The 24,162-nt window shown below is 44.5% G+C and overlaps 2 protein-coding genes across 5 annotated transcripts in view; both read right to left on the bottom strand.

Moving 5' to 3' along the window:
• Positions 1 to 1,737: 1,737 nt before the first annotated feature.
• TAL2 (TAL bHLH transcription factor 2) overlaps positions 1,738 to 24,162 on the bottom strand; it is a 57,327-nt gene continuing 34,902 nt past the window's right edge. For 3 of the 4 annotated variants that reach the window (XM_025202670.1, XM_025202662.1, XM_025202658.1), the window contains exon 2: positions 1,738 to 5,449. In XM_025202670.1, the coding sequence (XP_025058455.1) occupies positions 5,078 to 5,431 (354 nt within the window). In that variant the 5' untranslated portion in view covers positions 5,432 to 5,449 and the 3' untranslated portion in view covers positions 1,738 to 5,077. Of the gene's footprint in view, positions 5,450 to 14,558; positions 14,676 to 24,162 lie in introns of those variants that run through there. The other variant, XM_025202666.1, reaches the window with a different exon arrangement.
• FKTN (fukutin) overlaps positions 5,323 to 24,162 on the bottom strand; it is a 69,221-nt gene continuing 50,381 nt past the window's right edge. The window contains exon 10 of the mRNA XM_025202647.1: positions 5,323 to 5,449. Coding sequence (XP_025058432.1) covers positions 5,428 to 5,449 — 22 coding nt within the window. The 3' untranslated portion in view covers positions 5,323 to 5,427. The remainder of the gene's footprint in view (positions 5,450 to 24,162) is intronic.

Below are 24,162 nucleotides of genomic sequence, written 5' to 3'. Positions count from 1 at the left end.
GATGATCTCCATTTAAATCCAATTGTAGCATATATTGCAATGCCCAGTTCTAGATGACCTCTTCTTTACAAGGATCTATTGCAATAACTTGAAATAAGGGTCCAAAAATATGTTGCCATTGTTACATGCTCTATTTTCCCTAAAAGTTTCCATTGCACATTCTATCTCCTTTTTTAATCTAATCCAACTGAATAAGGAACGCTTTGATTTTTTTTCCCTCCCCTAGTGATACACACAGTGTACAACTCCCCTCACCTTATAGTCGGTATCACTAACAGAGCTGTTTAGCAACGGGCCTTGTGTTAAACACACAAAACATGCCACAACATCTCCACTACTGTGAAGGATGCTTCATGAAAAAGACAGCAAGACCATATGTTTTGTCTTCCACCCAGTGAAAAGCTTCTTTTTGTTATGGATTGGCTTGGACATCTGTGGTTGGTAACTGCACGAATGGCATACACGGGCAACTTTACCTCTGCTGGCAAACAAACTTTATCTTGTAATCATTTAAATCAAATTACAGAACTCCTTTGAGCTCCAAGGATAAAAAACCATGAGTTTCCTGCCTAAATTAACTACACAAAAGATAGGAGAAAGAAAGCGTTACCATCCCTAGTTTACATATGGAGAACTGAGATCCAGAAAAAGTGAATGACTTACCCACGTGTGACTGAGCCCGTACCTACTGAATCACAGCCTGGTGCTTCATCAAAAATGCCTTCCTGTTCAACTAGATATTGGGCACAACTGCAAAAGCTCATCCTTACTAGATAGACACTTTAACTAAGTAGCAGTAACATAACTCTCACTCTGCTCTGTTGATTTCCACTGGGAAGCTCCCAGGGGCTCCAAAACTCTTATTCTCCCTTGCATTGAGGCCCTTTACAGTGAGGTGATGATTTTAAGGGGTGTTTGGGCAGATAAGCTTTAGCTTTAGGCTAGAGGTCTCCTTAGTCCAGAATCACTTGGCGCACACTTTCTCTCAGGCATGTCTCCCATGGAAGTCAATGAGCCCAAGTCCTTGTTTCTTCCATTCCTGTGCCAGGTTAGAGTAATTTCAAGGTAAGAGGCTCAAATTAATTTCCCCTGCCCTTGCAGTGTGTGGAGACCCCCACATCATCTTCATCATAATGTCCCACCAGCTCGGGCCTTCAAGATCCCAGCCAGCATCCTCCTGGAGGCTAGACTGTTCCCAAAGGGTTGGTAAGTCAAAAACTCTGGATCCTAAAAATCACTAAGCTTTGGGGTTATTTTAAATTTTAGCCTTGGGTCCAGTCATAATTTTGCAAAATAGCCCCTACCTGAACACCCCCACATATGGAGGAATTTAGAATCCAGATCTGGGCAATATGTTAGTTTGAGACCATCCATAGCTCTTAAAATGGAGTAGGTTGAAATCTTGTAAACTGTGAAATGTGTGTGAAAAAAATTCAACACAATTTCACAACACATTTTTCCTGATATCCATTTTTCTTTTGACTAATCACAAAACTGGCCAATGTTTTCTAAATATTGAAATGTCATTTAAACTCTGGACAAAGTATATTTTTGGAACATCTGATGTTTGTAAGTAATGTCCATAAGATCAAAGGTAGCACGTAAAGGCTAGGTATCAAAATTATCCTTGTGCTAACATTTATTCTGCTTTATCATTTGATATCAACTGCCAGATATTTTTCAAAGTTAAGAATGAATTGTAGAAAAGTACAAATGAAAAGAGTTGTGTTTCTTAAATAATTTATTTTGAATATATTAGCCATTAAATAACATAGTATATCACAAAATGTGATGTTACATCATATTTGTTCATAGCCATACAGATAAGAAATCACAAAGCACAAAGAGATGTCCTGACAAAAAATCTTTGGTAGATAGATCTAGTCACACACATGCCGTATATCAGAATAGGTACATCCTAAATGAAAAGAAACCTGAAGCAAGAATATGGAGCTTTTTTTTTCCCAATATATAAATAACAATAAGCATTTCAGTTACATTATTGCCAGGCATTTTTTTTGCCTTTCCATGACACAATATTATATTCAAAGGACAAATGCATTTTGATTTTCTTGTTGATAAGGAAAAGATTTCCAAGGGTAACAATTGGCTGATGGACAGAATAGCACCAACATGCCTTTGTGTTTAGACATGCTTGGCCACATTTATCCCCAGTGTAACTCCATTCAAGCTGTTGGATATCCAACCTGAGATGGACTTCTCAACTGGATACTGCTTAAGACAGGACCCCACCCCATACTCCTAGCTCTGCTAGTAACATACACCCTTATGAAATAAGCATGGGCTCAGATAGTCTTGTAGCAATACGTACAAGTCTAAAATGCTACAGCCATGATCATAGGAGACCTCATTCTGGGAACATACCAAATAGGTACTTACACACGTTGAAAAACAGAGTGAAGGTGGACTGGCATTTTGTCTGCAACAGCCTCACAGAGCCCCTACTCTGGTGTCCCACACAGGCTATTGCAAACAGGAACAGGCTGGTGCCTGAATACCAGCACCTGGGGGCCTCTCTCAGGCCTTGTGCATAAGTTTGTCTTTTGCCTCTTGGAGCCTTGGTATTATGGGCAAGGAACAACCTCTTCATGGTGTAACAGGGAGCCTAGGGCTCCTGTTACTTTAAGGGAGAAAACAGCAAGAGGGAGAACTTCAGGTGGAGAAGGCTGCTCATTATAGGCTGCAGGAGAACAGGTCCATGGGGATTTATAGGCTGGGAGTGCCTATTGCAGAGGGAGCATCTGCAGCAGTACAATAAGGCAGAGCCTGCATGGGCAATAGAGTGCTTATTGCAGAGCTAGCTGCTCAGTCGTGGTACTGTAAGGCAGAACCCTGCATAGTAGACAAGGTACTGCTGCAATGGCTAGACTAGTAGCAGCAGGCTGCCTTGGATACCAGTCAAAAAGCCTAATTGGGAAACATCTGTAGGTAGCTGGGGGAAACCACCTGGCCAGAGGCCAGGGCCTAGGAGGCATAACACCCCAGGGCCAGAGTTAGGGCAGTCAGTCCTGGCCCTGGTGGGCAAAGAAGGAAAAGCTCTGCAATGAAACACTTGTTGCTGGGAGATTGACTGAGATCCTGCTATGCCTAGAGACAGCAAGTAAAAGGGCTGAGGCTAGCAAGGGGTTAGGACCCAATGCTGGGTAGGAGTTTGGTATACAGCCGGGTGCTAAAGTTTAGTTATAGTCAGAGGGCTTATGTTTTGCATTTGAATTTGTACCAGTGGTTTGGGTTTGGGACTATTAGGGAGGTGGAGTTCCCAATTGTGCCTGAAGGGCACACGACAGCATGGAGCCCAGCAGGGATGGGGCTCACAATCGGTAAAGTAGTGGAGACAGGGCTAGGGGCCCAGTGACCAAGCAGAGTGAACCAGGGTTAGGGACCCTGAGAGGGGCAGAAAGTAGGGCCAGGGGTCCAGGGAATGAGAACCAGGGCCAGGGGTCCAGAGAATGAGATAGGGGCCATGGGCCCAAAGAGAGAGATACAAGGGTCAACAGCCCAGAGATACTGGTGACTGGCAGGGCTGAAGCCAAGAGGGCCAGACCCAGGTCATTGGGCCAGGGCTGACGGCTTGCAGCCAGAGAAAAGGGAGGCTGAGGCCTCTACAAGGGACAGAATGGTATTGAATAAAATCTGCAAGGATTGGGCATAGATGTAGGGAAGGTTAGAGGTCATGAATAGCCCATAAGGCATTGGGTGCCCTAGGGCCCAGAGGGCCCACCTAACAAGAAGGATTTTTTGGGATCAGCAGTGTTCAAGAGAGGGGGACCTGCTGGCAGGACCAAGACTCACTCTAAGATCTGTTGGCAGCCTCCCTTTCTACATGCAAAAATATCAAGATGGGGCAGGCAAAAGCAAAGGGAGTGTACCTTAGAAAGAGAGCACAGTAGGAACCGTATGGCTACCAGGTGGCATCACAGCCACCCCTGGGGCACAGACGTGTTACAATGGGCATGTGTATACCAGGTCAAATGGAGTTAGGGGGGTCCAACCATACACCCTGCCCACTCACTCCCACTTTGCATGAACCACGGGCCAGAAAAAGATCACCTAGCTGCCACTGGAGTGCCCAGCACAGTTCTTATGAATATAGCCAAGACTGAGTGGTGCTGGGTAGGTCCTGGGTACATGCCAAAAAGTGGTCACGTGATATTTTTTCTGCATCCAAAGTACACGGAGGGAGGAATAGGTTGGGCGCATTTCCATGGCAGTGCTGCCTAAACCTCTGCAGTGAGGCACAGATGGGGCCTACAGGTGCTGAAGGGGATCAGAATAATGATGGTTCCTTTAGCACCTTTCTCCTGCCTCTGGCTTCCACTGCTGTGTGTGGATTTGCCTGTGCCTCTTTCACCACAATGCCTGCTGAAACTTAACTGTGAATGTTCCCTCTTTCATTCAGGGCCAGTGTTTTCACTTTAATTCCTTAGTGAGTTTGGGCTGTTTTATGTTATTCAGTTGTGTTTCTTTGTATGTCAGGAAGCCTTTTGGTTTAGTAAACAAAGCAAATCTCAATGGTGTTAGTTGCAAGTTGGAAAAACTCAAGCCAGAAATAAGATGTAAATTCTTAACAAGAAAGATAAAAACCATGAGAACTGTGGGCTGAGAGAGAGGAGGTATATTATCTATCTGCCCCTTGGATCCTTCTGGTCAAGACTGGACATCTCTCTAACTGAAGAACTCTAGTGCAGCCAGGAACTATTGCCCTCCAGAACAGTTCCTCACGTTGCAGGGAAGAACAATCCCTTCCACTGCAAAAATCAACAAGGGAAATGTTATGACCTATGTTATACAGGAGATCTGATCACACCAGCCTCAAAATCTGTGAAATCACAACAAAGGACCATTGTGAGATCCTAGGGTTGAGCATTCCCTACTCAGCCATCCAAGCCACTGTCCTACCGAGGAATCATTCTTCCGCCTTCCCTGTCAAATAAAAATATATGGAATAAAACCAGCACTGGGATAAACAAATAAATACTGTACACAGGGAAATGATCCACAAATTATGCAGAGGGCACTATCAGACTAACACCAGGACTGTAGCAGTCCTAACCTGCTAGGGAGACGATGTCTCTGACCAGCACTCTGGGATATTGCTGCTTGTGCTGGGTGAAGGGACGCCACAGTCTTCAATCAGAGTCAGTTCCTCCATGCCCTGCAAATGAGGGGCTTGCTGGAACAGCCCCAACAAGCTCCCCCGAGCAGTCACTGCGGTCTGCTGCAGGCCTTGCTCCCCCAGGACCTTGACGAGGAAGTTGATATACCTCATAGCCAAGCGCAGCGTCTCATTCTTACTGAGTTTCTTGTCCGGAGGGTGGGTGGGGATGAGCTTCCTCAGTTTGGCGAAGGCGCTGTTGACATTCTGCTGCCTCCACCTCTCTCTGGTGTTGGTGAAGATCTTTCTGGTCATCCTTGAGGTGCTACAAAACTGAGGAGACAATACATGGCAGTTAGTGGTCTAAGACCCCCCTTTGGGCCACAGTAGGGTGTGTTGTTGGTGCTACATGACAGCTGTCTGGAAGGCAACACCATAGCAATTTGAAATGCATCAATGACATATCTCCTGGTCTAGCCATGGATTAACCACAAACCCAAGGTAGGCAGGTCCCTGTCCAGGCTCTAAGTACAGGCGAAGTAACTGCAGTCAGAGCTAATATATTTCTCAGATATGACATAGGTGCACTTGGGTCCATAGCCTGACTGCCTCATACACCTCTGCAGGGCTGTATACCTAACTTACCCAGTGGTCTCTGGTGAGAAGGGACCTCCAAGTAGCATAGAATCTACAGCTGCCTCTGCACCACCTCTCCTCCTATACCCCAGCAGAGTGGGTGCACTGTGGGAGGTGTTTTGGAGGGATGGGATATGCTCACAAAATAGCAGTCCTGTCATATTTCTTGGGGAGCCATCACCAAGTGGCACAAGTTACAATAGCCCTGAGGCTGCTTCATCTTGTGCCTGGGTAAACCTGTCTCCCAGTCAACCCCAGAATAAAGGGAAAAGGGGAAAATGAGGTGTAAAGCCACTGCTGCATTACTCCATCCTGGGCTTCAAGCAAGCAAAGCTCATGTGGATCCAACATCTGCCAGTGGCTGAGAAATCCTGTCCCTCGGGAGAACTGGCGCACTATGCCTGGCTATGACTTGAAGAGAACCCTTCATTGTGCAGGTCCTCCTCCCAATCCTCATTAATGTGTGGGTGCTGGGGGCAAAGACCTCTCAGCAATGGGCAGTGGCCTTAGAACTAATGCAAAGCTGCAACAGGAAGGAAATCAAGTAGAAGCTGGAAGGATTCAGTGGAAAGATACTGGCTGGCTTGTGTTGAGAGCTACATGTGGCACTGAGCCCAATGCCCAACCAGCCTGGCAGTGCAAAGAGGTCCATCAGGGAGTGGGAAGTAATTTTCACTCTAAAGTGCTTTTACTGGGTTTCTCAACGCACTCGGCACTGGTTTAATTCACAGACTGGTGAAAGTTTAACTGGTGAGTTTATTAGCACCAGAGTCAGGACAGAGCCGAGACCTTTTGAAAATCCCACCCTGACTGAATGAGTATCTGTCAGTTCTGCAGCTCTTCTTTTTTCCCCCTAGGTTAAGTAACCCTTCCCCATGGCTCCCTGGAGGAACAGCTCAGAGGCACTGCTCAGCCCCAGCACCTTGTTGCACTATCTTCTCTCACCCCCAGTCTTTGCTAGGAAATAATCATCATTCCATTCAGAGAAGAGATGTGCAGGTTGGTATGAGCAGGAAAGGCTGCTCATACCATGGGCTGGAGGGCAAACACTTTTCCCTGACTTTTTATACCACCATGAATTCTCTAGATGTACAAGAATAAATATGCCCTCCTTACTATGACACCTCATGAGAGCAGGGGAAAAATTTATTAAAAGAGGGCATTTGCTAGAAAAGCATTAGTCAACTTGCTCCATCATAATAATGAAAAAAATCAGTGCTTGCTTCTGGGTTTGTTGGAAATGGGGGTTGTTATACACAGGGTTTGTTGGAATGAGGTATGTGGGCATGTGCGTATTAGCAACATTTATACACACGACCACACGCGTGCACACACAAACAACATGGGGGGTGCATACACCCTCCCCACTGTTGTTTATATATTACCAATGCATATATGTGTGTGTATAAACATTGTTAAAGACGTGTGTGTGTGTGTGTGTGTGTGTGTGTGTGTGTGTGTGTGTGTGTGTGTGTGTGTGTGTTGCTAATACATGCACACAGAGTACTACCTCATTCTAACAACCCCCATTACCAACAAACCCAGAAGCAGGCACTGATTCTTTTCATTATTATGATGCAACAAATTGATTAATGCTTTTCTAGCAAATGCCCTCTTTTAATAACCTTTCCTCCCCGCTCTCATGAGGAGTCATAATAAGGAAGTCATATCTTGATCTAGATCTAGATCTATAAACAACATTCCTCGACATTACTGCTAGGAGGATAACGCAGCAATTAACAGGCAGTTAAGTAAGTTTTATGGAGTGTGTGGGAACATTTTTTGGTACAGATGCTGTAGAAACCAGATGGGAGGAAGCTTTTCTTGAGCTTAAAGACAGACACAGCAGAAGGAGACCAGCAAAATAAAAATACAGGATTTCAGAAAAACAGGCTCTCTCTCAGACTTGGAGAACCTGTGGTTGGACAAGACTAAGAAAAAGGGAATCTAGGAGACAGGGAGAGTTGGCTGACCCTTAAACAGGCAGTCTTAAGGGCACAAGAGCAGCTGTCCTGATGTGAAAGAAGAATACTGAAAATGTACCATTTCATTTTCCAAAGCATTCTCACAGCTAATCCCAGGCTCTGCTTTGCTGCCTTCAACTGAAGCTTTTACGTGGTTAAAAGATTTTTCTTTGATACCAAGGCCAAATGTCCAGAACTGGAGTTTACTGGAGGATAAAATAATTTTTTTTTTGTTTTAATGAATATTGTCAAAAGACATTTCCAAGTTCCAGGAGAGATTTTTATTCTCATACAAAAATGTTGGCTTGGATTGTGCCACTTAGGAATCTTAGCCCCTTCATTGTTCTTCTATTTGTCACCCTATGTTTGCCCTACAGGTTCTATATTTAATGTGTCCCTTACACCCATTTCAAATAATACATGTGCACTTTATTTCTTAAAAACCTGCTGAATTATATATGGGGGCTCTTGGCCTCCCATCACTAGTGACTCTGGGTATGGGATCTCCATGTTTCAGTGGTATTATTTGTTGAGAGAGGACCACAGCTAGTTCTTCACATCATCCTTTCCTTGGCTTCCTTGGCTTTTTTGCTGTGAAGGACAATACTGCATTTGTGAACACAAGCCTTGTAAGCAAACAGTAGTCTTTGTCAGTCCAGCTCCTGGGTGACATGTTAAAAACATATCCCTTCATCGCTGACATTTGTTCAAGTCAAGATCAGCAAATAACAGTCCTTTCTTTCCTCAATCCCCATTACCAAGCCTATGTCTGCATGGGCGACTCATATTCACAGCATCATCTCCAGATGCCTCCCCCCACCCCCCATCATCTCCCTCCTCTCTCTTCAGTCCTGCTGATGCACTCAGCAGCAGTTACCCCAACATTTCCTGTTGTATAGTTCAGGGATCCAGGCTGAGATCTCTCACAGCCTAGTCCAACACAGTGATAACCCTAAAGTCACCAAAACCAATCACAGTTCTGGTCCATTTCTTTCTCCCATTAGCATGCTCATTTTCCCCATGACACTGCTACTTCTACTGCTGCAAAGGTGCTAGCAGAGCAGGGCACGATCTGATTTATGCTTCATTTGCCTCATTGATTCTCTTTCCCCAGCTTGGCTCTCCATATGAGACTATTTGCAGCATCTGATTGCTGCTAATGTTGCACTGAACCATTTAACGCTCTTCGATGCAGTTTATAGAATGCATATCATTTCCCTGCTGTCTGGGCATTGTAGACCCATTCATTCATTCATTCGTCATCTGTGCTGTGCATATATAATACAGGCTCATATATTGGAATAATCGTGTATGGCTTCATCATTAAATGCTTTCAGTTGCCCTCTGCCAGGCCGAGATAAAAAAAGTCCCACATTCACTTACGCAGAAAAAAGATTAGGTAAATGGCAGTTTCAATACAGGACAAATTCTGCTCCTCAGTGTCGTCACTCCACTCCAGCACTAGTCTATTGAAAAGGGTGGAGTTACTCTGGATTTAAATCACTGTAACCAGGAACAGAATTTGGCTTAAGGACTTTGGATCAAGAAACAAGATCCAAAAAAAGTTCAGGCTTATGAGAGGAGAGCTTGCAGAAGTAACACAAGTATACCTCAAGCAAATTACACGGGGTAAGATATAACACTGTGGTCACTCGCAAGCAGTTCAAATGAAGTAATGGAGGAGGAACAAAAGCCCTCAGGTATACAAGCTACTGGGGGATCTTGCTACCCCTACCCAGCTCCCTCAGAACCAGATAAATAAGAATACAATAAAGAGCATGATCCATGCAGATCCAAATGCTGCCCTAACAAAAGGTTAAACAAGGCAGAGAATGGATGAAGATCTCCTTAGCGGCAGTAGCTCTCACACAGCTTTGCTGTGCTAAAAGCCATTTGGGCTATTCAAGAATCAGCAGTTTCCTGGCTTCTCAATAGCATCTCAGCTCAGACTTTCCAAAGCAAAGAGGGCACTGAATTGGTGGCTACTGCATGGGGGCTGGCAGGGGGCTGAGAGACAGCCTGCACTTCAAGAGTTACTGACAGGTTGTCATTAAATAAGCACCTTGCATCAAGTTCCTCCTGCCCGTAATTTCCTTGGTTTCAGCAGAATTGCTCTAGGTACAAACCAGACCTGTGGGACCCAGTCCTGAAATCCACACCCCCCACCCCTCACTGGCAGCAAGTGTGAGCCCCTCACTAATAAATACAAAAGGCAGCCCTGTTTTTCCAACAGAGAAGAAGCCCACTGGCTCGCTCCGAGTGTGATTTAATATAATTGCACGGGGATTTTCCTTCAGCCCTTGGGTAACAGGAGATGAAACAAAAGATGGTGCCCGTTTCATCCATCAGTTAGCTGCTTGTGAGCTGGATTTACAGCAGGGGCCAAAGTTTGCCAGACAAACCACCTAGTGCTGAGCTGTGCTTGGTGTGCATTGGTTCAAACTGAAGCAGGGAAGTAAGAGGGGGCCTGTTTTTCGTTTTGATTTTATGGTAGCCTGAGCTGCAGAACTGAGCCCAATGTGGAGAGGAAGGGTCAGCAGGGATTGTCACAGCAGTTGTGCCTTTTGATGCCTCCTGGCTTCCAACCTAATAGAAAGGAGTTTGATCTCCTTGTGACTGAATTCACAGAATTCATTGCCTTCATTGGAAATAAAATGTGGATGTCAGTTTACGGCACCAATGCAGGAATAATCCCAATAAGAGTTTCTACCAATTGAGGGAGGAAGAGGGTCAGGGGCAAATACAGGACTGCCGAATCCATCCTGATACCTTAAGACCCCTGACATATGCCAGAGACAATAGGCTTCTACACACTGCCACCTTCTCTCCCAACCACCACCAAGAGCTGCCAAGACCACCACCACCACCTTCCCATGGCTCCTTGCATTTCCTGGAGAGCCATGGTTCTGCAAGGACCTGCCAGGAGCTCCTACAAGAACTCTCCTTGCAGGAAGAGCAGGCTAAACGGCATTGCGATAAGGAATGACAGTGTGGTTTGGTAGATAGAGCACTGGATGGGGAATCAGGAATCTGGGTGCTAGCCCCTACCTCTGCCACTACCGGTGGTGGGACCTTGGGTATTTCCCTCATCTCTTTGTAGTTCCATTCCTCCTGCTTTCCCTCTATCTTGTGAATTTCAACGGCACTTGTACAGCATCTAGCACACTGGGGCCCTGACATTGCTTGTGGCTTTCTGCTAGTATAACAATATAACTACCTTTAATAAATAATTTGCATCGTTAGAGTCAGTGATTACCTTTAAGCAGCTTTACTTTTATCTGAAAGATTGTTTTTAAATGTAAGAAGGGGAAAGAAGCTGCTTCTGAACGACCTAGGAACTCCTTTCCTTGCTCAAGTCACACACCTCCTTGAACTATTGCCAGCTGACTACCAAATAATACATTCTAAAACACCGCACAGTAGGGAAACATGCCAGTCCAGCAAATGGGAGCTATTTACTATTTCTAATGTTTGTAAATGTGACAAAATTCACCCTGTGGAAACTCTGATCCCAGGAGCCCTCCTGCCTGAGTTCAGTATTTACAGAAATCACAAACTGTGCTGGACTCAACTGTCCTTCCTAAAATGAGTACCCTAAAGTGAAGGCCTAAAAAAACTCAAAGTTCAATTGGCACAACAGTGTTTAAAAGATACGGGGGCAGAATATTTAAAATTAAACAAAGAACTATGGCCTGAATTTTCAAGTGATGATTTACTTGGTGTGGTTCAACTTTAGACATCTTAAAAGGGATCTGATTTGAGCAGGGTGGGAGGGCTTGATGCTTTCAGAAATATTACACTCTTTTTCAGATGCCTCAAAGTTATGAAGCTAAAAACTGAGACACTGAGTCAATTTTAAACTTAAATTAAAAATTTAAATTTAAAGTAAATTTGAGTTAATTTTCCAGAGGTTAAACATGTAAATCAACCAGCTTTAAGCCTAGGGCCATTTCTCTCCTATGCAAAAATGTCCATGCAAGACCCTCCATTAATACTGAGGAGAGTTAATTACATAAATTCCCCTGTACATGGAGAACTCTTCCACAGGAGCTTTCCACTAGGAATGCTTTTTGTCTCCCTTTTTTGTCAATGCATTTATATTTCCACCCTCTTCTTCACACTGGAGACAAACTCTCGCTGCCCATGTTACAGATTTGTGCCGAGTGAGTTCTGCCAGCCTAGGATAGCCTTCTTCTTAATGTTGTTTATACCGATATGTTATGGCTCTTGTGTGAATTAAGCAGAATTCTCCTCTATTCAGTAAGATTTGATCTTGCTTTTGTTGCCCTGCTGCTCCCCCACCCCAGCCTTTTCCCCAGCCCATGATCATTGAATCCTCTCATCCTAAAGTAGATCCCTGCTCTATCTGGTTTCATTTTAAAAGCAGGTCCTCTATCAAAGTAGCTCACCAAATGCAATATACAGATGCTAGAGTTGGTGCTGTGAGGACCGGAAAGAAAACTAGCACCTCCAAGACTTCTTAATGGGCTTCCTATTGCCCATACTTTAGCACAGTGGCAGGCAATTATTTTGGGCAGAGGGCTGCTTACTGAGTTTCGGCAAGCTGCATGACAGGCAGCCCAGGGCAGACTAATATTAATTTTCTAAATTTTTAGGAGCCCCACAGGCCAGATAGAATGGCCTGGCAGGCCGTATCCGGCCACCAGGCCGCATTTTGCCCACCCCTGCTCTAGCACCTGAATCTCTGCTCCAAGTAAACCCATCACTTATGATACTAGTTGCATTTCTCAGCCTGTATATCTAGCATCACAAAGCAAAAGGATTCCACTTTAGGTTGGAAGTGTATCAGTTTGCTCTCTCTGTCTGGCTTTGCTTTGTGCAGGAGACAAGTCCATTCCTTTCTTAGCAAGAGAAGAACTGTGTTGTGGAGAGAATGGGCCCAGGGCTGGTGCATTCATTATGTGAGATCTCAGCCCGAAAGCAGCTTTGGGCAAACTTATGGCAAGGTCAGATGTGTGGCAAAGGGTGGGGGACAAAAACTGCAACACTGTACTAGGAAGTGCAGCCCGAAAAGTTTATTGGCACTGGCAATATTTACACTTGAATCTGACCTAGATCTTCTACCACAGAAGCAAACAGTAAGCCTCTCTTAGATATCAGTAAGAGCAAGATTGGGCTCTTGATATGCTTATATCATAATAGCAACATGCCGTATTTATTAACCTCCCAGTGCACCCGACTAAGATTATACTGGGTACCACCCTACCAGTGCACAGGAATGAATTTCCTTTGCTGTAATTCAGTCATATTGACAGTGACCATAACCCCTAAGAGACTGATTCCCTGGCACAAACCCTACTTCCTAAATGGTGATGCAAACCACAAGGAGAAAAAGGCCAGTCTGATTCCACACCAGTGTAATTCCACTGAGTTCAAGGGTATTACTTTTAATGCCCGAAAGGGCTCAGCATCAGGCTGAACATTCAGAGTCCAGGTCACTGCTGTTATGACCACGTTCTACTAGGTGTGTGGACTCCCTCCTAACAGCAGCACAGCTGGACTATGGAGTTTATTAACACCATGTCTGCTGGCTTGGCCCTGGTATTACAGCAGCTTTAGTGATTTATATAAATAAAGAATATTTTTTTTTTAACTAAAAAAAGGAACACAAAATCAGTAGAAAAAAGGATCTAAAAATACATTTTGGGCCCAATTCTGCTCTGACAGATGGCAACCGGAGTTCTGAAAATTACTTTAAAAATAACCTCCTTTTATTATTTATATTTTTTTCAGGCTAGCACAGCTTTACGCATAGCTAGGACACAGTATTTAGAATCATTCAATAGGCACCGAGAAGAACAAATGTAGGTGCGTTTTAAAGGTGCTATTCATATTATTTTTAATATGTTCTTAATATTAGTTCTGATTAGATAATAGGAAAAGGTAAAATAACTCAATCTATGCTCCTAGAGCACTATACTAATAATCGCAATTCAGGTATGCATACATTCCCCATACATGCACCCACAAAAACACAAAGCATGCCCCATAGCCCATAGGGTACAGGAGCAGTGATGTAATATGGATTTTTAATATACATGTCTGTGACTCAAAGGATTGAAAGCCCTCTCTAAATATTTTCATCTGCTAATATATGCACATTATTACACATGGCGTAGTGTACAAAAATACGGAGAAGAATCATGTAATTACTGCTTATTTTAGAACTTTTAAAAGAGGTGTTTTCAAATTCCAAAAGCCATTGGACCATGCCATCAAAATTTTTAGTTCTCAATCAAAGGGCCTGATTTTCTGTGGCATAAAAGGTGGAAAAGGGGGTTAAAATATCAGCAACTTGAATTCAGTGGCATTTGATAACCATGTTTCATTGATATAAATAACCCTAGCAATTCCAAGACAACAGAAAATTGAGCCCAAACTGTTTGGCTACAAATAAAAGAATCTACCTACAATATTAAAACAAACAAACCAAAAACCTTTTTCTTTATATAACCTGTATTTTTAAACACCCACGCTCATTAAAAAAAAACTGCGAAAAGCAACAAAGATTTGTTACTTGCTTGAGATCTTTTGCCTGGTTTTAGCAAACGGTAAGAGCTTGAGTTAAAATACAGGCACCTAAAGAGTGTGTCCATTAATAGTCACCTGTAAGTGTCTGTTTGCATACCTATTTAGTTTGTCCGATATGCTGTCTTTACATAGACGAGACAGCCAGCCAAAGCAGGCTTCAGGAGCTCCTTCCTCTAACTAAGCTTTGCTGGGGGCACCTGGAAACAAACTTGGGAGCACTCAAGAAAGTTGCAATTGCAGGCATGAAAGCCCAGCAACACTGAGCTAAGGAGAAAGCTGTTGTCACTTACTTTTCAAAACAGAGGTGCAGGCAGCTCTTCGAACCTGGTTCGTGGAGTGAACTTCCAGCAGAAGCGGATGCTTCCTCCTTTGCTTTTGCTCTCACAGCCCCGGACCCAGAGGTTGCTCTTGCTGCAGTCAGCCAATTGCTGATCCTGGCTGCCTCATTTATAGAATGCCAGCTCCTTTGTCTGGCGCGTGTCACCACTAGTCCTAGCAATCCAAGGAGCTTGTTTTGCATCTCCCGGGAGATTCTCTCTTCCCTGCTTTCTCTGCCCTACATACCCTCTCTGTTCTCTAAGATGGGCAAGGCTGCTTTAGGTGAAACAGCCTGACAGCGGTACGAGCAGGGTCAGGTGGCCCTTTGGAGAAAGGACATCGCTGGGGTGTCATTTAGCAAGAATTCCATTTCTTTTCCTTTTGACTGAGCCAAGAGCACATGAAAGGGCCAGAGCAGCACTCCTGCCCACCCACCCAAACCAAAGCTGCCTGGTTATCTAATGGCCTGTTTAAAACACTCATTTTAATTCAAACACTAACAGATTTTTTTTTCTAAATTCTGGAAAAATTCACCCTGGACTCCCAGAGCAAGTGTTGTGAGGCTGGAGATGATATGTTGGTCCCTACATATGTGACAAAGAGGCAGAATCCCTGCCTTCACTGCAAACCTCAACTTATCTTTAATGCAGGAGTCACAGGGCGCGTCTACATGTTCATTAATGTGCTGTAGCTACCGTGCATTTAGTTTAGTACTTCCTTAATGAAGTACTAACCGAATGCACAGTAACTACATTTACAACGCAGTAGCCCCACTGCACATTTGGGGAGGGGGTTGGTGACAGTTACTGTGCGGTAGCCTAATAACACTGTGCAGTAGCTTATTAGCAGTTTTTGACCAGCACACTACTGCACAGTGTAATTAGGCTACTGCGCAGTAAGCGTCTTGTGTAGACGCACCCACAGTCATTGCCTCTTTGCGTCCACAAAACAGGTACAGCATGAGCAGTGGTGGTGTCTGAGCACCCTCCCTCCCCCACCCCGTTGCCTTCCCCATGCTGCAGCTTTGATCCTGGCTGTGTCTACATCAGGCGACTAGCGTGCACTAAGCTAGGGCGTACATTTACAGAGCATTAGCTGTTCTGCACACGCGTGGGCCTTCTGAGTGCCTCTGAGCAAGGCAGCTCTTACAGTGGAACAAGCTATCTCACAATTAGTGCATGTTCAGAGTGGCCACACAGGGGGTTAGCACAGAATAATCTGTGCTATACATCCTCACCTTAGTTTAGCTTGCACTAACTCCCCAATACAGACAAGCCTCTGGGAGATCATATCTAGGGATGGATAGGGAATTGGTCCCTGACTCCCTTACTGAGATTGTCAACAAAAATGCCAGTTGGTGTTGACCGTGTTTGTACAGTAGATGCTGGTTCGGTATGAGTTGGCTTCAGACTCCTTAACCTCATTCCATAACAAACGAAGAAGGCAGTAGAAGTGTTTGTGCCCATTCACGTTTGTTGGACAGCGTGCCAGAGCTGTTTGAGTTCAGTGCCTGTGCCATCATACTGGAGGTTTCAGCCAACAGAGGAGATGAACCTTGATGCTCCCACAAAGCTGTTTCTTCAGCTGAGACAGAAAAAACTTGTTTTTGAAGCAGAAGCTCCTGAGTCCTATCTCTGTCACTACCCAAGTGCAAAATAATGGGTGGATATGATGTCTCTGTATGATAGGCATTCCCAACCTTTGTTGGGAAAAAAGATGAAACAAAAGAGCCACTGAACAGCCATTAAGGGACCATGATTTTCAGTCACTCCAAACCAAGCTGAATTTGAGCTGGTGCCCTTTTGCCGAGAGGATCGGTGGCACATTCACAACCCCCTGCTACAGCCAAGCTTCCCTCTTCTCATGACGCAATTCCTCTCATGTTGAACTCATCAGGGTCCACATCACAGCATCTCTTCTAACCCTGGGAAGCTAGATGGAGCCCTGCTGAGACCCCATCAAAGACATATCCCAGTAGATCATTTTGTGCTACCTTGGCCTCCAGCTGGAGCTGGGCAAGCTGTCTTCACAGATTTCCAGGTCCCCCCTCATATGAGAGTGCTGGCCCAGGATCAACATGAGCACCAGTCTCTTATGGCTGTTTAGGGCATTTTATAAGTTACCACACAAGGCTAGCCTGGCTTGAGAATACCATGTTTGAAATTTAAAGTAAAGCAGAGTTGGCTTTTGAGACCTATAAACTCTGGTCCGGGGTGGGGAACATAATGCTCTCTTAAACCAGCTGACTATAGGGAGCAGGAAAGACACTGACAGAAGGCCGGGGCAGGATTCTCAAGAATAACCTCACTGTTGCCTCAGTTCTGGAAAACATCCCTATTAGGACAGCACTTAAAGCATGCACTTAAGTGCCATTGAAATCTGAGAGAGAAAAGCACATGCTTCAAGTTAAAATCACATTTAAGTGCTGTCCTGAGTTTGGCTCTGAGGAAGGTCTTTATGCTGTAAGTCAAAGCACCAAAGGAAGCAGGCTGTGTGGGTTTGTTATAATTTCCTACCTGTGAGAAATATAAAGAAAAATTGCAGATGTTTAATTTAATAGGACCACCCCTCCCACAGATCTCTGCCACGATGCTAATTTGTTTGGAAAGAACAAGTCACAAATCCTTTCCCCTTGCAAGGCTCTCCCTGCAGCGCTGAACTGGAGGTTCAGCCCTTTCACACGGTAAATTAAAAGCAGCACTACACTCTGAAAGCTGTGTCAACCGCTTCATTTAGCACAAGTGTTATGTTAACTAAAGGCCCTATTCCAAAGGGGCCTTTGGCCTCACAGAAGCCTAATTTCCATGTAATTTACATTGGAAAGTTGCAGAGTGCACCTCCTCTCTGTCACTCCCTCCAAATCATTTACCCACAATGAGCCATGAGACACTCCAGCCACTACACAATGGAAGGGGAAGAGAGTCTGCCAGTCCAAGAGGGGGAGGAAAGCAGATCTGTGGCTTAGTAACAAGTCATCTTGCTCAGGACATGGTAAACCAGACTAAACCATAACCTTGAAAAACATATTGGCAGGAGTATATTTATTTTCCCTGACAACAACAGGCTCGAGATGACCCAATATTAATTCTTATTATTTATCAGAAATCAGCACATCAATAATGCATCATAATATATAAATTATATATATGTATGTATGTATGTATGTGTGTATTTTTATATATACATACATACACACACACACACACACACACACACACACACTATTGTTGTTGTTGCTATTATTATTATTATTATTATTACTAGCCAATTGCCCGACAAGAATGATGGGGGGCGGGGAAAGGATGGAGCGCCACAACCCAATGCCCTGTGCTGCTGCCACTCTGCCTCTGGCCCTGCATGCCTCACCCACTCACTCCGGCCCTTCAGTCCCCACTGTCATGAGCGGGAGGGGCTGGTGGGGATGGAGCCTCGCATCAGGCCCTGCCTCCGCTTCTCATCTGGCCCCGTTCCCCCACTCCCCCCTCCCCTCTGCCATCTCAGATCCAGGCCCGTTGCTCCCCCCTCCTTCCCCCTCTGCCTCCAAGGAGCAGAGCTGGGGAGGGGGGCAAGGGCAGCACTGCTGGCCTCTCCCCACTGCTCCAGCCCTGCTGGGCGACGGCAGGGACAGCCCCGCCATGACAACAGGGACTGAGGGGCTGGGGGGAGGGGGGAGCTGTCATGGCAGCACTTCTGGCTGTGCAGAGCACTCTGGTCGTTTCAGTTAGCACTGTGATTGACGGCTGAGACAACCAATCAGAGTGCAAATAAAGTGTTATAGACAGACAGAGACAGACTAAGGCTTTTATAATATTAGAATGATTAACAACATCAATTACAATAATAATAATAATAATAATAATAATAATAATAATAATAATAATAATAATAATAATAATAATAATAATAATAATAATAATAATAATAATGATGATCCTGCTCTGGTTGGGATCAATAGGGATTTTGCCTTTGTCGTTCCTAGGGCCAGAAGCAGGCATATTTATTACTTGACATTTATACTGTTGTAGCACCTATAGCCCCACCAAGTCCAGACTCCATTGCAACAGGCCCTGTCCAAATACACAGTAACCAATACTCACCTCCAGGCTCTGTTGGCATTCAGGCCGTCTCCAGCTGTCACTGCACACAGCTCAGAAAATAAAATTCAGCCTTCCTGCTTTGCAATAATTTTGGAGTAAAACTCAAAGCATGTCAGGAACATTTCTCAATGCCCAACTCATTGAAGACCTGATCCGACTTATAATGACCCAGTATCAAATCCTGTATATAAATTCTGGCCTCAATAAGCCAATTCTCACCCTGAGAGTCATCATGCCCTTCTCCATCTCAGAGTCTCCTCTTGTCTGACTTCTATGTGTCCTGTCCTCCTCGTGGTGAGACTCAGTCTGGTAGTTTCCCTCCCCACACTTCCCAATATTAAGCAGTGTCAATGGAAACCAGGACTACTTTGTAACTCTGAATCTGGCCTATGCTTTTCTGTTTGTCATTCATATTATTTTGTTATGGTAGCACTGAATGACCCCAGTCGAGACTGAGGTTTTGTTGTCTGGCACTGAAGATAAGCACAGCATAAAGAAGTTCTTGTCCTGACAAACTTGCACTTTCCGGAGGTGTGACAGAACGGGTGGGAGAAAGGAAGTCAGTTCATTCCACTCCACAGAGATTTGCCTCGGGTCCCAGAAAAGGCCCATGAAGAATGAAAACCTGAATACAGATCTCCTGATACCAAGACTGAAGAACTTTTCTTCCCATTTCTATGATGGATGCCCCCTATATGCTCTGTCATTTCTGGTCAAGCTCAGGAAATCTGTTTATTATTTTACTGCCTTGAAGTTCTGAGAACTGTTTTATGGTCAGTGTGTCCGTCTAATAAGACATAGTTGACAAGGATGAGAGAGAGAAGCTGAGATGCAGCTACAGCTCATCGTTTCTCCTTCATCACTTGCATGGTGGCATGCTGTGAAATCTGTTTCTGCAAAGTGGAAGATAAGAGGCTGGGGACAGAGGCTCCACAGAAAGCTAAAGCATGCATGTGGTGGCTAAGCAAGGATGCCCTTAGATGATCTGGGTTCCTGTTGCCCATTTGTCTGATATGGCATGGCAGGATTTAATCAGAGTTTTTGACACCACCAAGAGGAAAAACCAGGGTTCTGAAAAGAAACAACTCTGTTCTTGACTGTTTTCCTGTACAGTATTCACACTGTAACAGGAAGGCATTAAATCGGGTTGACCTCATACCAAGTAACACAACTCCCATTGCCTTTGACTAGCAAAACCAGGTTTAAGATAGGTGAGGTAGACATATAATAGGTGAGGCATAGAGGAAAGAATGATCCCTATGTCCCCATTTCATGGTAGACCAAATCCTGAGTCTTTCCTTACTTGGGCAAAACTCTCTGAAGGCAATGGGAGCTCTCTGGCAGCCACTAGGAGGTCTGGCAGAGTAAGGACCCAGTAAAAGCTGTGCACAGGCTTCAGGAGATAGCTCTGGGTTTAAATTATTTTTCCCCTCTTCAGATCATACATTTTGATCTACTGAAAGCAACGCACATGAAAGTGACCGATGGGGGAGTGCTAGCATGCGTGCGAATGTCTGTTATCACCATGCACCCAGTGCCGCATTTTGCAGATGGGAACAATGAGAAGCAATTATACACGTCTGGGCTTCTGCCCTTTAAAAAAAATGTAAATCAATAGATTCTGAATACAGTTAGTTAGGAGAGGCTCCTTGAGGTTCAGAACACCAGCTGCCCACAGACCATAGAAATATTAAACTTCTATCATCTGATGGTTTTTGTAACCTTTTGAATCTCTGATTAGTGTTAACAAAACACTGCCCTCAGGGGGTGCTTTGCATTCTGGGCACACTTTTCAGCTTAATTCCAGAGTCTGAGTCCTTGCCTTTTAATGCTGAAACTCGCAGATTGACTTGATGGGAATGTTTAGCTGGGGAAGAGAATGCAAGATTGGGAACTTGATGTTTGTTTCACATGGACGTTAGGGAGAAAGGTGGGGGGGGGGGAAGCTCATTTTTATTTTGTCGGAGAAATACACGGACATGAAATAAATCCCTTAAGGGCTGGGAATAATACAAGGCAAAATAAATTAAATCCACCAGAATGACACACTTATAAAACCAGATTTTTGTTAGGAGACAGCTATCGTACCAAGCCAGTTGTGAGAGTGGGCACAATGCCTAGTTAGTCCATACACGTAAACTCTTTCCTAGGATCTGGCCAACTTAACAACTGGATGCTATCATTTAGCAAAAGCTGAGAGACTCAAGGATTTTGCTCATTCCAGAGCTGTTCTCTTTGGAGTGCTCAGCCTCTATCCTAGATCCAAGACAGAGAAGAAGAGATCCCTGTTCTCATCTCCGTTGTAACCCAGTGAGGCATTAGAGCCCATTTACACTTTTACCTAGCATAAATTTTGGTCCTTGGCTTCAAGGTTGTGTGCAGTGATGTAGCTGTTACATATGCATGATAGGTAAAGAAGGGAAAGATAATAATATGTAATGGAAAGGTTGACCTCCACCTGTGCAAAAATAATCTCCAAGAAATCCAAAGAACTTCTACATAAAACACAGCTCATTCTGACTACACAATAAACTCCATCAGCAGTTCAGAAAGGGAATGCTAATTCTTGCACTCAGAAACTTAAATGCACTGAGCTTATCTTGCTCATAACTCAGACCATTCTTATTTCACTAGTAAGGATTTGCTCTTAATTTTTTCCCTTATTACTAGATTGATTTGTGTTAGTGCTGCAGTACTCTGAAATGATGGTGCTAAACCTATATTTTCATTTGCTCAGCATTTTCTAAAAATATGCATGGTCTAGGTCCTAAGCTGATAACAACTGAGGCCGTTCCATAGACTTCATTGCACTGATCTATACCAGCTGAGGAACAGGGCCAGGTATATTTTTAATTTACCTGCTGCTGACCACAAATAAAAACTAATCCTGTTACTAGCATTAAACCAGGACACAACAGTTCATTCAGTCAAGTGCTGTTTTATATTAAACCAGAACTTCAAAAATCTACACACACATTGGTGCGGAGTCAACAGTTTCTTGAACAAGGGAATAAAATATCATTGGTTTCTTCTCAATAATTAAAAGAAAGAGATGCAGAGATTGTAAATTTGAGTTAGTGCTGTCTCAATGATTTTGCAAGGCTATCAGAAAGCTTAGCATATTGCAGGCAAGTGTATGCTCTTCCCTTCCTCCACACTTAAAAGAAACCATTCTGAAGGAGTGGCTTCTGAGACTTCCAGCTATATTTTCTCTGCACAGCCCGTAGGGGAAGAGCTTTTATTAATGCAGAACCAGTCACTTCAGGCCAAAGTCACATATTTTCACAAGTGCTCACCTTGGGTCCTCAGACAAGGCATGGAAGCCACACCACAAGCCTGTGCTAATGAATCAAAAATCATTCTGAATCTTGAGCCCTCAACAACAAACTTTCAACAGCTTACAAACAATCCAATTGCCTTTGTTACCAACAACGAAGAGTACATGAGCATCAGAACCAGAGTGTGGATTAACAGAAATAATGACAGTAGGCGCATTTACACATGCCTCTTTTAAGCCTAAAATCATCATTTTTAAGGAGCATTTAGGCACAGGTCTACATGTGCATACCCTTAATGTGCCTTAAAGATGGTGATTTAAGGCTAAATCACACCTAAATTTGATAGCTGCATAAAGCAGGTATCAAATTTAGGCATGAATAGTTAAGGCACCTTAGGGGACATGTAGATGCCTTAATGCTGTGTATGTTGACTGAGCAGGATGGAGCTGAGTCTGTGGGGTCCTGCACTGCCTCCAGGTGCTGCCAAGAAGAAGTGGGTGCTATTCTCTAAGGTGCAGACACTGGAGCTGGAGGGGCGGTTCCAGCAGCAATAGTAACTGTCGGTGTGCTGACCAACTTGGGACTCCATCTTCAGCATCTATGCCTTTGAGAACAACACCTGCCGCTTCTTCTTGGCAGTGCCTGGCAGCAGCATGGGAACCCATGGGCTCAGCTCCAATCCATGCTCAACAGACACTGGAGAGACAGGAACACAGGGAGGGTGTTAGAGCCAGGGCTGGGGCTAGGGCTGGGCTGATCACGTCTGGGGGGATTGGAGGCTCCAACCCCCTCAGCTGGTGCTGGGCTGCACCACACAGCTACGCAGCTGCAGGCTTCAGGGCACTGGCAGGTAGCTAGGTACCCCACGACCAGGCCCAGCACTGGGTGCAGCTGCCTTGAGTCACTAGACAGCCTGGGGCCTCGGGTGCACCCTCTGCTTGCTTGGAGCCGAGCTGCCTCTGGCTGTGGTCCAGCAGCCCCAGCTCCACACATGCCGCTGACAGACCCCACGGCCCATAGGCATACCCCATGCCTTTCTCTGCACTCCCTGGCCAGTAATGCCCTCATTGTTCACGCTGCTCCCAACCAGGCCCCAACAGCTGAGCATGTGGGGGGCTGTCCAGGGCAGGCTGCAAACACGTTCACCCAGTGTGCCATGTAAATGCACCTTAAGGTGTGCACATGTAAATGCACGCCTATATTGCCTTAATGCACTCTAGGCTAAGGTGCCTTAAGTTTAGGTGTGCATAAATTCACTTGTAGACATGCCAAGTAAGAGAGAAATATTGAATAGCTGAACTATTTGAAAACCTTGCACCTAGCATATTTATCTGCTGAAGGAAAGGCAGCCTCCATCTTTGTTATGGACCAAAAGTAATTGCTTTCATCAAAAAAGGTTAGCACAGAAAAATATAGGTCTGCCAGGCTTTCTGACCGACTCTGGCTACATATAGAACAATAAACCCTACATACCCCACTTTCTGTTTAAGAATGACCACTCCTCTTTGCCTCCACTTTGTACTTCTGAGACAGTAAAGTGAGAGCTACCTGTTGAGAAACATTGCCTCTTGCTCCACACAGCTGAAAGGAGGAGAAAACCTCGTGCCATATTTTTGGTACTAGCTACAAACACGACCATCTTTTACAGGATGGTTTTTGGTTTGCCAAACCATTGTGCTATGTCACTGGCAATCTTGTGCACCAACCAGAACTCTTTACCTCTTTTGAGCAGGTAAATTATGGGGGAAGATTAATGTAAAGGTAGGCATTGGTGGCATGACAGAGATGCAGACACATTTTGCAGATGCAGTTTAAATGGCCCTATATTTGATATTTTGCTGTAGGGTGTCTTGCTTACTTAATGACTTAGCCAACTGTGGTTATTGCTCTTCAGACTACCACTTTATTCCAAGTGCTTGCGTTTTCTAAATTTTGCTGCAATGTTCTTCAACTTTGAAGGGATTGTAGAAGCAAAAGGCACAGGGCAGGAAAGTCAAAAAGCACCTCTTCTGCTACACTTGAGTGCTGAGCATACTAGAGATGCTCTTTAAATGCACTGTAATAGTCACCAAGCCAAGCACAAAACTGTGGGAATGGCTAGTAGTTGCCTCAGTTACCTATTCCTGAAACTGTGCCGATAAGTGAGCAGTGCATATCCCTGACTCTTACTGGCATTTCACTGTGCTTTGCCAAACAGGAAT

This window comes from Alligator sinensis, unplaced genomic scaffold (assembly GCF_000455745.1).
Source record: "Alligator sinensis unplaced genomic scaffold, ASM45574v1 scaffold560_1, whole genome shotgun sequence".
NCBI lineage: Eukaryota > Metazoa > Chordata > Crocodylia > Alligatoridae > Alligator > Alligator sinensis.
Note: the sequence above shows the minus strand (reverse complement) of the source record. Positions and strands in the feature narration are given on the sequence as shown.